The 16,757-nt window shown below is 23.2% G+C and overlaps 2 protein-coding genes across 2 annotated transcripts; both read right to left on the reverse strand.

Moving 5' to 3' along the window:
- Positions 1 to 1,617: 1,617 nt before the first annotated feature.
- MKS88_004964 (uncharacterized protein) lies at positions 1,618 to 6,732 on the reverse strand (the record flags this gene model as incomplete). The annotated part of the gene is made up of 7 exons (XM_067218182.1): positions 1,618 to 1,674; positions 1,815 to 1,920; positions 2,071 to 2,186; positions 2,339 to 2,474; positions 2,575 to 2,639; positions 2,727 to 2,943; positions 3,032 to 6,732. The coding sequence occupies 7 exons, from the start codon at positions 6,730 to 6,732 to the stop codon at positions 1,618 to 1,620; spliced, it is 4,398 nt and encodes a 1,465-aa protein (XP_067071341.1).
- Positions 6,733 to 10,924: 4,192 nt separating this feature from the next.
- On the reverse strand, positions 10,925 to 15,616 carry MKS88_004965 (lipase; the record flags this gene model as incomplete). Its single annotated transcript, XM_067218183.1, has 1 exon — positions 10,925 to 15,616. One exon carries the CDS (start codon positions 15,614 to 15,616, stop codon positions 10,925 to 10,927), a length of 4,692 nt encoding a protein of 1,563 aa, XP_067071342.1.
- Between the last annotated feature and the right edge of the window lie 1,141 nt (positions 15,617 to 16,757).

Genomic DNA, 16,757 nt, shown 5'->3' on the forward strand with positions numbered 1-16,757 from the left:
GTAAAGCAAGAATAAGGGAATTATAAGAAAGCTTTTCGTGATATTATTTCAAAGAAACAATTTTTTAAAATATATAGATATCTTTTTTTTTTTTACATTTTTAGGAAACTTATTTTTAGTGTTATATCGATGAAGTAAATATATATGTTATTAATTTTTTTAATATGATTATACATTTAACAAAAAAAGAAAAAAATTTACAAATTTGGTATTATACTAATAAACTATGAATCTCATGTATTGTTCTAGTTTTGTTATGGAAAAATTCTGAGAAAATTTTTTATTTTTATACTACTAAATTTTCTATTAAAATGTGTTTGCACAAAAAGTACATTTAACTACATTTTTTTTTGTGAAAGAATTTCTAAACGTATTAGTATCTTAAAAAGCATTGGAATATCTTCTTAATATTTTTAGGATTTTCATATTTTTCCTTCCATATATTAAATTTTTTATTTGATAAATTTTAATCTATTACTCTGTAAAATTTTTTTTTATTTAAATTTGTTGTTATCGTTCATCGAATAGTTTATCGTAATACAAATTAACCTAGCCTTTGGAACTTCAGCAAAACAGTAGTTTTGTCCAGTTTTTAAATGCTATTAAAAATGTTATAAGAAAATTTTTTGGAAATCACACAATAATAATACATGCCTTTTCGTGTAATTCCTTTTCTGTATTTTTTTTTCATTCTAAATATTGAATAAGAAAAACGAAAGTTATTAATTCTTAAATATATTACTAAGAATTTTTTTGGAATTCATATTATTACTGAAAATAAAAATGTTTTTTCTTATATATATTATGTTATTGAAATTTGATAAAAATTTAATGATACCCTGAAATTACGAACAAAATAATATAGTATTATATAAAACTCAAAATTCACATATGAACTTATAATCCTTCGATAAAATATTTTATTGTAGTAACATGAATGTTTACATGAGTAATAAAAACATCCAGGGAGAATGAGTATAGAAAATAAATTCGTTGTAGTACATTCATAATTAAAAAAAAAGACAACGTAAATATGAAATAGTTTTAACATATATATTACAATATAATATTTAAAAATTATGTAAATTCATAATACAAAACATGGTATATTATATTCAAAAATAAAATTAACTACTAATTTGATCTGTCTCTAATTTATCTATATACAATCTACTATCAAGTAATTTTTAAATATAAACATTTAATATGTAAATTTTTTCAAGAATAAGCCCTTTATCATAAAAATTAAAGCAAATACAACATATTTGTTATTTCCGGAGGAAACTCTCAGTGTTTCTGAGAGCCATTTTTCCTTCAAAATTTATGTAACATTAAAATAGTTATAGTTCTATTTTTATTTAATGTTACATGTTATTATTTTTTATATTATTTCCTCTTTTTTTTTTAAATAGTACATAAGATATTACATAAAAATTCTTCCAAATTTATAAGTTGAAGAATGTTTTTTTACAAACACATTTTATAAAAACAGTTTGAGACAAACAAATGCATCAATGCATATTATGAAAAAAAAAAAAAAAGTATTGCGAACAAAAAAAAAAAAAAGTGTTTTTTATTTATATGCAAATAAACAAATTTATATATTATAAAAAAGAACTAATTAATGATGACTGATGCAATTTTTTTAAGTTGTATCTCTTTATCAGATAATTCCTATAAAAAAAGTTTATATGAAAAGACATAAGTTAAAATATATAATATATATGTGATACAAAGGTATATTGTCAATGTGTAAATATGAATGATAACAACGTAAAATGTATTAATATATATAATTTTAAAAACAAGTTAACCTTTTCTTTGAGAATTAGCTTCTGCGTTTTTATTTCACATTCTTCATTTTTTTCATATAGTTCCTTTTCTAACTTCATTATTCTATTTTTCATTTCTTCCTCATTTCTAAAATATTAAAGAAATATATATAGTATATGTGTATATTTATCACATGAGTATAACTTTTTTTAAAAAGTGGGTGAACGCACGTAATATTGTAATGTTTTCTTTTAATTTTGTAATCTTCATAATATATATATTATATATTTTTATTACTTTTCATAATTCATAATGTATCTCTTTGATAATTCCAAGTTTTTATTGGCATTATTTAATTCTTCGCCTAAGTTTTTGTTTAAGCCTGTGAATTTTTCAATTATTAATGCTTGTTCCTATAAAAAAAAAATTGTAAAAATTTCCATTAAAATATTTTTAAAATGAATATACAAGGCTATTTCATATTTTCATTATATATTATATTCTATTTTACGCATGTATTATTTGTAAACACTAAAATGTACCAATAAATTTTTTATTAAATTACCTTTAAGTCATTATCACTTTTGTTTATTATGGTTTTGAGTTCTTGTATATCACTATTATATTTTTTAATACTTTTATCTTTTTCGTCTAATTCTTTTTTTTTGTCACTTAATTCTTTAACAACTACAATTAATTTTCTATTGAAAATATGCGAAAAAAAAAAAAAAATGTAATATTTATTAATAAACCGTTACTATAATTTGTTAAAATAAATGGAAGAAAAGAAGATAATATTACTTGAATGTCCCCTCTAATTCATTATTTTGATTTTCTTCTATAGTTTTTAACTTTTCATTTTCACTCTATATTTAAAAAAAAAGAAAAGAAAAAAAAAATTACAAATAATTAAAATTTTTTTTTTTTCATTTATATTTTTTTGTTTCGATTACTGTTAGAGAATTAATAACGTTTATTCCTTCATTGATTCTATTTGTTTGATCGGTTAATTTATTATTTAATGTTTTATTTTGTGTCTGTATTTGTGTGTATTTCGTCTGAAGAGACTTTAACAATGATTCTAATGAAACTGTCCTATTTTTTATGTTTACATTTTCTTCTTCTGCTTCTTTTTTTTGTAAATATACCTCTTCATATTTTCTTTGTAGTCTATAAAAAAAATACCAAAAAAATGACGATAAAATAAAATTACATATAATTTTTTTTTTTTCCTATTTTTTACTTTTTTTGCACATACTCATCTATTATATCATTTTTTTGAGAAATAATATTCTCCAGATTGTTATTTTCTTGAATTTTTCTGTTAATCTCCATCTCATTTTCCTTTCTAATCTTTTGAATTAAAGCATTGTGTGCATTTTCTTTCTCCTCAATTTCTTTGTTTAACACATTTATTACATCTTTATATCTCTCGAGATCTTGTTTGTAAAGTTCTAATCTTGACTGTGATTCATTAAACTGAGAATTTAGATTTTTTATTTTATTCGAATAAAAGTTAATATCAGATGACCTTGTAATATTGTTGTGCAATAGAATATTTAGTAAATACTTTTTGGAATATTCATCTGCATCTTTTGAATAAAACAGAAAATTATGTAATAAAAAATTAAATAAATATTGTGTGTTGTAAATGGTATCAAAATAAAAATTAAAAGAACTCTTTCTGTTTTTTACTGTTTCAAAAAATATTTTATCGAAGTTTAGGAAAAAGGAATTTTCGTAATTTGCACTTGCATATTTATATTTTAAAGATGGAAAAATATTTCTATTTCCTATTTGTTCGTTACTACTAATATTTTTATTGAAATTTTGAGAATAATTTGAGTTCATATGATTTAAAAAATAATTGTCATTCTTTTCACCTAATAAATACCTATTTTCTTCATCATACAAATATTTTTTATTTATGTCATCACATTCATAAGAGTTCCTTTTATTTAATTTATTCAATAATGTGTTATACGTATCATCTTCTTGCAATGCTACATTTTTTTTAGAATTTCCTTTTAAAAAACCTTTATAGTCAATAAAATTTTCTGTATAATTTTCCAAATAACTGTCTAAATTGTAATAATGCCTAACTATATTTAAAATTGCTATTTTCATATTTGAAAGTTCAATATTTTTATCAAAATCTAAAATGGACTTTTTATATAATAGAAAGGATATGGAATAGACACAATTATAAATTATTAGAGAATCTTTTGATTCGTATAAAGAAGATATTAAAAATGTTAATGCTCCTGATTCGTACAGCGCTTTATGTATTTTAATAATATTAGGTTGATTGTTATAATGAATATTTTTTATGAATATGCTAGATTTCAAATCAGCTGTTTCGTTTAAGTTATTAGTTTTTTTATTTAATGAGTAATTTAATAAAAGAGATATATAACCACAAACTAGTTTAATATTTTTCATGTTAACACTCTTCTTTAGTTCTTCGATAAAATAATCTATATATTCAAAAGTATTTTCATGTATAGTTTCATAAAATTTTGTTTTCATTAACGTAAATAAAAAATTAATAATAACAATTATATATCTTATTTTTTCCGTATTTCCTTCTATTGGAAATATAGCACTTGATGAGTACACATCTGGAATTACATGTAAGTTAATTAATATAGCTTTTATAACAGCATTTCTTTCATTTGTTTTTATGTTGTCAAATGTTCTACAGAATATTTCCTTATATAATTTGCTTCCTTCGTTTTCATTATTTGATGCACAGGAATAATTTAGATTATTTGCATTTGAATTTTTCGATAAATTACTTACTGCTACATTCGGATTTTGTCCGTTACCATTAATATATGAACTATTCAAATTTCTTAAACTATAGTTATTTGTATTTAAATGTGTTCCATAGGTAATATTATTATTCCCAATATTTTGAGCAATATCTAAGTTATTTTTTTTGGCACAAAATTGACAGTATAAATGAATTAACTTGGAAAAAATGAGAGAAATGACTGTTGCTAAGTTTTTATTTTTATGGATAGTTGATAAGAATAGCAAATTTATGTTTTCATTTATATTACTAAAAATTGAATTAAATTTTTTATCTTCATTATATTTCATAATATAATCATTATTTTCATTTAAAATGTGAAATATTGTTATGGAAACATTTGGAAATTTAATTAAGATAATATAAAAAAGAAATGATATATTTGCTATAAGTTCATACTGTTTATTGGATAATAATCTGGATGAATAAGTGACAAATATAAAAAGCACTTTTGTTATATTTATATTTTCTTCAAAAAAGTAAACAAATTTTTTATCATTAAAACAAAATATAAGTGTGTCTACAATAGTTCTCATTCTAATTAAATTACCATTATTTACAATATTTTCAAAAAGTAACATAGGGGAAAAATAGTTTTCTTTTTCTAACTCTTCAGGGAAAATAAATATATATGTTTTGTATAAACTTATATAAAAATTTTTGTATATTTCAACATCATCATATTCATTTAAATATTTATAGAATTTCGATATAAAAATTTTTAACTCATTAAGATCATTACTTGAATTCATAATTTTTTCTCTAACAGAATCTAAATTCATTAAATTATTTATTATATTTAACGATTTCAATAAAATATTACAATATGCCACTCGATTTTTTCCCAGAAAAAATAATTCCTCTTTTCCATCAATAAAAGATGATAAATTGCTATTCGTGTTTCCATTTATTACATTAGAAGATGTTAAAATCTGTTCTTTTCTGTTTCTATGTACGTTATTTTCTGCTTGTGTTTTCATCATATCCGAATACAATAAGGAGCTATCTTTTATCATATCTTCTAAATAATAATTTAAGAAATTTAAAAGATAAAAAAAAAATTTGTAAAAATATACATTGTTATTGTATATTCTGAAAGAATTTCTTTCTCTCGCTGTTGTTCTCAAGTAGTTTATGTTCTTACTGTTAACTGTATTGTTTTGATGAAAATTGCTGTTCATTTCATTAGGAGAAGAATGATCTCTAAAATTTGAACTCGAGTATTTTCTTTTGACGTTACTTTGTAAGCTATTCATCCTAGTAGTATTAGAATTGGAGCAACTATTTTTTTCATCCATTAAGTTTAATTCCTCATTTTCCACTTCTTTTATATCAAATATAACTATATTACTAGTTATATTTTCTAGACAATGTAAACATAAAGTTAATAAATAGATATTATTATAATAATTTTCGTTAACTGAATCTCTAAAGAAATAAATTTTTAGGCAATTATAAAATGATGATAAATTTCCTTTTTCTGAACTTAAAGAATATTCAATTGATCTTATAAGGTAAAATATATATTTTATTATATCAAATTCTTCTTCTCTTTTCATTTCATTTGATGACAGATCATCATTTGTATATATTTTAGAATTTTTATCTAAATATTTCCCTTTATTTGTAAATTCGTCAGTATTTACAATCTCTTTAATACCATCGTTAGTATAAACATTTTTCTTAAGTGCTCTATTCTCATTAGTTCTTTCATGATCTAATATTTTATCCTCTTCTGTAATGTCTTTCTTTTTTTTTATTTCACCTCTTAACATATAATACTTAAGTTTGTCTGAAATACTTAAAATGCTAATATTATATAAAGCCTCTACATGTCTTTTATTTAACAAATCTAATTTTAAAACATAACTTTCATTTGCATAAGTCTTTTCATTATTATTGTTCTCAAAAACATTTATGACATTATCATAATAATTCCTGTGTATGTAATTATAATAATTTACTAATTCACGCATGCATTCCTCATTTTCATTTATTAAATCTAAATCATATATGTTCTTTTTATATTCTTCTAGGCACAAATTCAAGTATTCTGAATACTCATAACTAAAATTTTCTTTCGTGTGAGAATACCTTCTTATTTCTTTGCTATGATGATTTGATAAACTATCTCTTTTGAGCATCTTTAACTTAGAAGTGCATTTATATGTATATACGCGTATGTATTATTTTATACGCACGTAAGATATGCCTAAATATACATATATTTATATATATGTATATATATAAATACATGTATATACCTGCATACATAATACATACGTGTACACTGTTTTTTACAATTATAAATTTGTTCTTCAATTAAAATAAATACTCAGCATAAAGGTGTTAAACAGCATGATACATTTGCATATGACAAAATAAATAATCCTTTAAAATGTGTCTAAGATTTAAATGAAAAATTTAAATTAGTGTTCCTCTTTTTTTTTTTTATAATTAAATATATTCAATGTATTATTTATATAAAATGGTATCATATCAATTAATTTAAAAAATAATTAAGGAAAAGGAAAAAACAGAGATACATATAAAATAGCACAAAGAGAAAAATATTTACAATGTCAAAATTAAGTTATTTTTACATATTATATCCATATTTATATACGTACATATATATTTAATTAAAATATAAATATTAAATTTGAAGTGGGAATTTGACAAAAGAAAATTGAGAAAAAAAAAAAAAAAATAGTATGTATATATAAGATTAAAAGTTACGTGCATAATTATTAGATGTAAGCTAATATCTTCTAAGAATCATTATGTATTTTCGCATTTAAAAAATTTTAAAAATTATATATATTTTTTTTTCTTTCTGTTCTGACTTCAATATTCTCAAGTGTGTGTGCATGTTGTATTCCGTTCATATATACAAATTTAATATTTATTCTTTGTTTCAAGAATTGAAGTGAATATACATTTAAACACATTTTTTTTTTTTATGTTTTGTTATGCTTATTTTTTTTTTTTTTTTTTTTTTTATATTTTCAATATTAATATAAAATGAAGGAAACAGTTTAACAAATTTATTTTAATATAAAACAAGTGGTACTTCCCCGGATGAATGTATTATTATTATTTTTTTTTTATTTCTTTTTTGGCATGTGTTGTTTTAAAATTGTTAAACGCAAAAGTAGGGCTGTGAAAAAAAAAAAAAAAAAAAAAGAAAGGTCAAAAATGGCATATCTTTTTTTTATTATTATTTATAAGTTATTTGGGAATTTTATAAAAAAATATTGGAAGACATATTACTATATTTACATATATATCGACACATTTAAACTTAAACATATAAAAACATTATATATATATATATATATATATATGAATATATTTAACGTCTGCGTGGTATTCTGCCTTTTCTTGTAAGGCTTAAAAATATAATGGAATGAAACAGTTTTTATGCAAATACAGAACCGTATTTTTGCAACTAGGTAGCTAAATAAAAACATTTCAATATCCACGAATTCACTAGGGAATTTTCTCAAATGGACAAATCATTGGTTTTTATTATTCTACTGAAATGTATATAATATGTATATACTTTTATATATACTTATTTATTCTTCCATTTAATATATTAGTACTCCGTGAAGATTATAAAGGATAAATTATAGAGCACGAAAATAATTAAGGGTAAGTTTATGACAAACTAATATAATAATAATAAAAAGGGAATAGGTCTTTTAAAAAGCGTTTTAACTCTTTCCCCCCCCCTTGTTTTTGCTAATTTGTAAATATTAATCCCTAATGTTTTCCTATGCTCTTTAATTCATCCAAGCTATCGTCAGGATGATGTATTTTTGTACCTGAGAAAAAACATACCATACGTTTGTAAGTATATGTATGTATATATATATATTTATATATTTTTTGCATTTTTGAGACTACTGTAGAGTTACCTATTTCTTATTGATGGCCTATAATAATTTGAATAGTCCTTAAAATGGTTAAATGCTGAATTATCCTTAGAACTAGGTTTTTGTTTTGATGAGTCTAATACTTTCTCTTTTTCTTCATCTCTTTTTTTAATTTGTTCCTTCATTTTTTCTTTGTTAGCTATCATTTCTTTTTCTAATTCTTGCAATTTTTTTTCTCTAGACATTTTCATCTTTATATCCATTTCTCTGCTCCGCTTTGATTCAGAAATTTTATTTTTATATTTCGCATACTTATAAATAAATATGAAAAGTGCTATACCAATAATTAACAAGAATACATTTTTTACTGTAAGAAGGGTCATACCATTTATGACCATTTTATTATGTATCCCGTCCATTTTTCAATAAATATATATACATATATATAAAAAGACATATATGCTAACAAAATTTATGATACATCCATAACAACTAATTAGCTCGTAATGAATAATTTTTTAGCGCCATTATCACCATTACTTTTTTAATGCTACACTACAGGTATTTAATTTTTTGAATAATATTAATTAAACTATTCGAATACTGTGTTAACTACAATTAAATATTAGATTTCAGTATAGTAGCAAATGGAGAAAAGAAAAAAAAAAAAAAAAAGAAGGAAAATTTGGATTAAATAAAAAGATCCATTCTTAACACATTTTACGTGAGTTTTAATGTGAAAAATAAAAAAAGAAAAAAAAGATGAATAATAAATTGGAAAATAAATCAAAAAATTAAAAAAATATTACACTAAAAAATATAAGTTGTTAAAATTTTTTAACAAGCTTTTTTTATTAACCTTTTTGTGAATATATTTTGCACTGTAAATTATTTATTATGCCACTGTTTTGCTGTTACGATAATTTTCATTTTTCAATTATTTATTGTTTGCTGTTTATCGTATGTATGTATGTTTGTTTGTTTTTTTTTCTTTTTTTTTTTTTTTGTAAAATTAGATAATTTATGCGTACCTCATTCCACCAGTGGAAAACTAATATTGTCAAAATTAAGGAAAATGTACATGGTTGAACTTTTTCTAGTAAGGTAACCCCTACTTTTTAATTGTGTATACAATATCAGATGTTATTATTGGAACTAGCTTACACATTTTCTAAGCAGTTGAATGTGTTTGTATAACATATTTTATAGACAATAAAGAATAGAGTTATTTATTTACAACTGTCCTTTTCAAAGAGCACAGTTGAAGATAAAAAGTAAACACATCGGATGGCGTAAGGATTGCATTTACAAAGTGGAAATGAAAATAATAAAACTTAAATATGATCATAATGAATACGTAAAATAGGGGGAAACTGTATATTGCCCAGTGAGCAACCTTTAACTGAGATTATGAAATCACCGAATGAAAATTCCTCCGCAAGCGTTTTAAAAGGCTTAATTTTATGTATAAACTTCTTGCTGGGTAAATAAATATTAATTACAACGTGCAAGCTACTTTCAAAAACACGAACATATATATACATGTATATCACCAACTATGTCAATTAAAGTGGTGCTCATTATCATCTTTTGCATTAAATCATCAGCATATGTTATACCAAAATTGAAAAATTCTAAAAAATTTAAGAGACCATCCTTATCACATGCAGATATCGAATATTATACCTTAATCACACGCAAAATAGAAGTACATATATGCACATATATATACGTGTGTGTGCATATGATAAGTATGAATGTAGGCTTTTACGTTTAAACAAAATAGGCAGAGACACATTATTACTAGCAATAACGCCTGTTCCCTTTGGCATAACTCCGCCTTGCAGACGTGTGGGGCATACATATTTAAATATATATATATTTATTTATTTATGCGCAGCAAAAGCTATCTTAACGACTGCACTTCTCTTTTTTTACTTTTTCGTTATTGAAAAATTCCATATTTCCAAAAATAAAATAGGAAAAAAATTTTGTGTTTTTTAAATTACACAATTTATGTACAAATTCACATTTTTTTAATGAAAAAAAATAAAATAATAATAGTATAGCATAAGTATAGCATTGAAATAATCTTCTTTAATGAAGGTATAAAAAATAAAATATTAAAAATTAAACAAACTAAAAATCATACAAATATAAAAAATTATTAAGAATTATAATATGTAAAAAAAAAAAAAAAATTATGCTTAAATAAAGATTTAATTAATTATACAAAAAAATAAGGCTTTTTATAATTAAAAATTAAGCTACATATAACATTGTATAAAATGAACTTAATTTGAAGGGTGTTTTTATTTAAAAAAAGTTACATACATGTACATTACATATGTATGTAAATGTTATATATATATATATACCGTTATACCTTGGTTACAAATAATGAATTAGAAAATTTGAATTTGTTTTATTTTGCTCCTTTTGGCCGCACTTGGCTCTACGCCCCTTTATATTTCTTACTATCTTGCAACTTTTTGAGTAAATCTTCTTTATACTTTTTGTATGATTCCTGCGACTTCGTCATCAATTCGTTATGAGAAAAATCAATAATATCAAAGAGGAAGTAAGGAATCAAGAAATAAGTACCCCATTCAGCTTCATTTGTCCAACCGGACACAAGGGTTAAGAATACATAATAAAAAAAGTAATGGGTTTGCGAGAAATGCTGTTCACCTAATTCTATAAATATATTGTTAAAAACATATTTCGTAAGTAAATGTAACATGGAACGTGGTTGATTCCTTTCACTACTAAAAATTTCATTTCCATTAAAAATATTTTTACCAAAATCATAATTTAAAGTCTTTAAATCTTCCACTCTGAACATTATTGTAGATTTTTTTTCTTCTTCTGGGTCATGGAAATCATTTAAGCCTGGAATTGCCATAATTAGAGGTACTGGATCATAATTAATACTTATGTTATTTGTAATAACGCCGCTCTTTCTAAACTCATAACAATATATATCATCATAAAACATAGGCATTCCAAATGTGATTGCATATATTTTTATTTTAGGATTATTTTTAACATTCAGTATTTTTGTTAAATAAAAGGAACTTATATTTGCCATAGCTGCACCAAAAGAATGTCCGGTAAAAATAATAATATATGGATTTTCTTTTGTATATTTTGATTTTTCATCATTAATTTCGTTAAGTATATCTTTCTTTAACACATGTAAATAGGGTTTTACAACTCGTTTAAAAATAAACAGATATGCTTTGTGTACTTTTCCTTTTGTTAAGTAAGGATAAGAAATTAATTCATATATCAAATTAAAAACCCACATAAAAGGACTAGTTGTACCTTGAAAAGCGATAATATTTTCAACTAAGTGAAATTTTGTTTTATCATAATTTGGTATTGGATACCTTTTACTTCTTTTAAAAGATATAAAAAGTTGAATTGGATCAATATATCTAAAATAAACATATTTATCTTCATCAATATTATGCAAGTTAACTATTTGTGGTGCTAATATACTTCCAACATGAACTATATACCATGGGTGAGGAACAAATTTCGAGGTCTCCCATTTTTTTAATAAATTCCACATTTTGCATAAAAGATATACTTTATGTGTAAATAAATAACAAACATACCATGTTTGATATAATTTTCTTTTTTCATCAGAAGCATCTGAAATATCTTTAAGTAAATCTATATCAAATTTCATTTCAAAATTAATAGGTACAAAAATATCTATAATATTTGTATTGAGATAATCAAATATAGGTAAATCTACTATTCGTTCTTTTACAATTATTTCATTTTTTTCTTCTGTCGTTAAGTAGTAATGCTCTTTTAAATATGTTGCACAACCAAACATAATTGTAATAATAAAATTTATTAAATCATACCATTGTTTATGTCTTTCTATTATATTATTTAAACATTTCCCTATGTTATGTTCTGTTTTAGATTCTTCCACAATTTCTTCATTTAGAAGAAATAATATATCAAGTAAGTTTGAATCTTCTACATTCTTAATACACTGTTTCACAGACAACCTTTTAAATGTTTTTATTATATTTAAAAATAAACGATATAAAATAGACTTCTTACTTGTTATCTTTATTCTATTAACATATGGATTTTTCTTTAAATGATTTGATAAAAAACAGATTTTTTCAATTAGTGTACTTTTTAAAGGTAAATATTCTCCATCACATACACTCGATTTTAAATAATATTCTTTAAACATAATTGGATCAATATCTATTTTACTTAAATCTGCATAATAACATACTTCTTGAAATGTAGCATTATCTTCTTCATTACTAGAAGCTACAAAATTGGAATATAACTTTTCTCTTATTTTTTGTTCATTTACTATATGCAAATTGTTTAGAGATATATCATAACCTTTATGATATTTCATTTTTAATACATATTCATTCTTATAATTTAAATCTACTAACTCCCTACTTTTAATGATCTTATCATAATAATCATTCAAATCATTTTCTTTTAATTTCTTATTATAAAGCTTTAACTCATTTTTATATTTTACGTACACATTCGTGTATTTAGTCTTATAGCAAAATCTATCCCTTTTCCCGTATTCTTTTTCACTAGTTTCTCCCGCAATGCGGCAACTACTAACGCTTCTAATATTCCCACTACTGCTATTATCAAGGCCGATAAAGATACTACTAATATCACCATTACAGCTAACAATACTACTAATATTTCCATTACTGCTAAGGATACTACTAATATCTCCATTTCTACTAACGATATTACTAATATCACCACTGCTGCTAACGATACTACTAATATCACCACTGCTGCTAACACTACTACTTATATCAGAACTACCGTCAATACTACTTTTATTACTATCTTTATTATTACTATCATTATTATTACTATCATTATTGTTACTATCATTATTGTTACTATTATTATTATTACTGATATCACTGAAGTCATTACTACTTCCACTGAACATAAAATCCTCCAGTTCCTCCAGTTCATCAAGGTGCTTGTTTATTACTTCTTCGATGTCCTCCTCCTCCTCTTCTTCTTCTTCGTCCACGTTTTCATATACCACCTCATCCTCGGTGTCCACTACATTATCATCTTCCTCATCCTCTTCGTCAAAATCTTCCTCTTCCTCATCATCATCATATAGCAGTTCTTCAAAATGTTCGCTCATTCGTTTTTCTCTGTTTAGATTTTTGTCTGCGTTAATTTGGATTTCTTTCCTCTGTTCTTTTTCTTCAAGCTCTTTTTTTTCTACTTGCATTCTTTCATTACTTAGCTCCGTTTCTTTATTAACTTGAGCTCCTTCATCCGGTTTTGCTTCCTTATTCTTTTTAACTACTTTATTCTTTTTAGCTACTTTATTCTTTTTAGCTACTTTTTTCCTCTTAGATACCTTATTCTTTTTTACTATCTTACTTTGTTTAGCTTCCTTATTCTGTTTTAGTTCACTTCCTACTTCTTTGCCCACTTGTTCTCCTACCTCTTTACTTATACTATTTAATGTTGTGTTGATATCATTCATGCTGTATACATTTACATTATCTTTCTTGTCAACGTACTCATCCCGTAGTAACACATACTTTTCAGCGTCATCAATATTTACGTTTACAATTGCAGTACTAGTCCCCTCTGTTCCAGTTACTTGCTCTTTATCTGATATTTCTTTTTTCACGTTAGGCCTCTTATTAGAATCAAGATTTTTCTTTTGTAATTTTTTCACAATATAATGTTTTGCGTTTGGTATGTAATAATTTGCTGCTTGTATGAAATTTTTTGAATTCATATCATTATTTATATGAACTGCATTTTTTTTGGTTACAACTCCTTTATTTGTTGTAATATGTTCTTGTCTATTTACTATATCTTCATCTATACTTTTAATTTCACTTATATTAACAAGTGCCTTCTCTTCCTCTTTTTTTTCTACATACATTTCTTGTTCGTTTGAAATTTCTTTTTTTTTTACTCTGTCATCTTGGTTAGGACTTACATCTATTTCTTCTTGCATGTCCTTTTTTTCAATTTTGAATTCATTCAATAACGTCGTAACATTTTCTGTGTTGTTATTTTTATTCCTCTTGATAGTATTATTTTTTTCTTTAATGATTTCTTCCACATTTTTTGGGTTCCCTAAATTGCCATCTTTCGTTTGTTCTTTATCTCTACCCGTAGTTTTACCTTCATCTGTTACTTTGGTTTTACCTTCATCTGTTACTTTGGTTTTACTTTCATCCGTTACTTTGGTTTTACCTTCATCTGTTACTTTGGTTTTACCTTCATCTGTTACTTTGGTTTTACCTTCATCTGTTACTTTGGTTTTACCTTCATCTGTTACTTTGGTTTTACTTTCATCTGTTACTTTGGTTTTACTTTCATCTGTTACTTCGGTTTTACCTTCATCTGTTACTTTGGTTTTACTTTCATCTGTTACTTTGGTTTTACCTTCATCTGTTACTTTGGTTTTACCTTCATCTGTTACTTTGGTTTTACCTTCATCTGTTACTTTGGTTTTACCTTCATCTGTTACTTTGGTTTTACCTTCATCTGTTACTTTGGTTTTACCTTCATCTGTTACTTTGGTTTTACTTTCATCTGTTACTTTGGTTTTACCTTCATCTGTTACTTTGGTTTTACTTTCATCCGTTACTTTGGTTTTACTTTCATCTGTTACTTCGGTTTTACCTTCATCTGTTACTTTGGTTTTACTTTCATCCGTTACTTCGGTTTTACCTTCATCTGTTACTTCGGTTTTACCTTCATCTGTTACTTTGGTTTTACTTTCATCCGTTACTTTGGTTTTACCTTCATCCGTTACTTTGGCTTTACCTTCAATCGCTCCTTCTTTCTTTCCTTTAACTTTTCTTTCTTTTTCCCCCAAACCGTTTTCACCTATTCTTAATTCATTATTATGGTCATTATATTTTTTTAGCAATCCTAAATTTTTTTTATGTAAAAAATTACCAGATAAAATTGGTTGTGTTCCTTTTATAACATGAATGTAATTTGTCTTTCCATTATATCCATTTGATTTTATGTTCTTTTTATTATTAGTTACATCACAAAAAGAAAATGTAACTTCTAATAAATAAACTATAATAATCAAGTTGATATAATACAAACACAAGCATGGTATCATTTTCTTAGAAAATGCTTACTTTATACTCAAATAAACAAAATATATACTTAAAAAATGAAAGAAGAAAACATTGTAGAAATTTTCATTATATATATATATATATATATATGTATTTATATTTATATATTTAATTATTTATTATTTTAAAAAAATCATAACGGTTAAAAAAAGTCTTTATTTTTTTTGTTTTTTAAGGGTTCCTAGTGAAAATTTTTCACGTTCCAGAGCAACTACATCTTATATAATGGTAAATATTATATATACATATGCATATACATATATATATATGTATAAATGTACGTTTAAATGTAAATATAAATATATGTATAAGTAAATAAATAAATATATATATCCATAATTGTTTTAATTAACTCTTTTTACTTCTTTAAAAAAGAAGTAATAAAATAAAAAAAAAAAAAAACTTTTCTATAAGAAATTATCAGCCTTAAGTTCAAATAAAGAAACCACATGCAAAAAAAAAAAAAAAAAAAAAAAAAAAAAAAAAAAATATATATATATATATATAAATAAATATATACTTATAAATTTATATATAAGTATACATAAATTATTATGTGCGTATATTTATATGCACTTACTATTATATATAAAAATAAAATGACCAAATTAAAAAGGGAGCATGAACATAAAATAACGTATTATATATAGAAGTGTTTAATATATACTGGGGAAAGGTTAATGGTGATAACTCGTATAAATATAATGTATATTTAAACATATATATATTATTTATATATATATATATATATATATATATATATGGCACCAAAGAATTATATATTTAAAAGATTCGGCAAGTAATGACGGCACAAAAAGAAAAAAAGGATATAAAAAATTACATATATATATTATACATATAACATAAAATGATTAAAAAGTATGGAAAATTCAATCATATGGATATAGTGGGCTTTTTTTTTTTTTTTTTTTTTTTTTTTTTCTTTTATTTTATTCCAACATTATTAGCAAATATAAACTTTACGAATTAAAAAAAAAAAAAAAAAGAAATTATATAAATAACATTCCATAAAACAATGAAGAATAAAAAAATATATTTTCTGATTGTAATATGAGAAAATTAGCTGGACTGTTTTAAAAATATAGTAATATATGGAATGAA

Source organism: Plasmodium brasilianum, chromosome 13 (genome assembly GCF_023973825.1).
Source record: "Plasmodium brasilianum strain Bolivian I chromosome 13, whole genome shotgun sequence".
Lineage (NCBI taxonomy): Eukaryota > Apicomplexa > Aconoidasida > Haemosporida > Plasmodiidae > Plasmodium > Plasmodium brasilianum.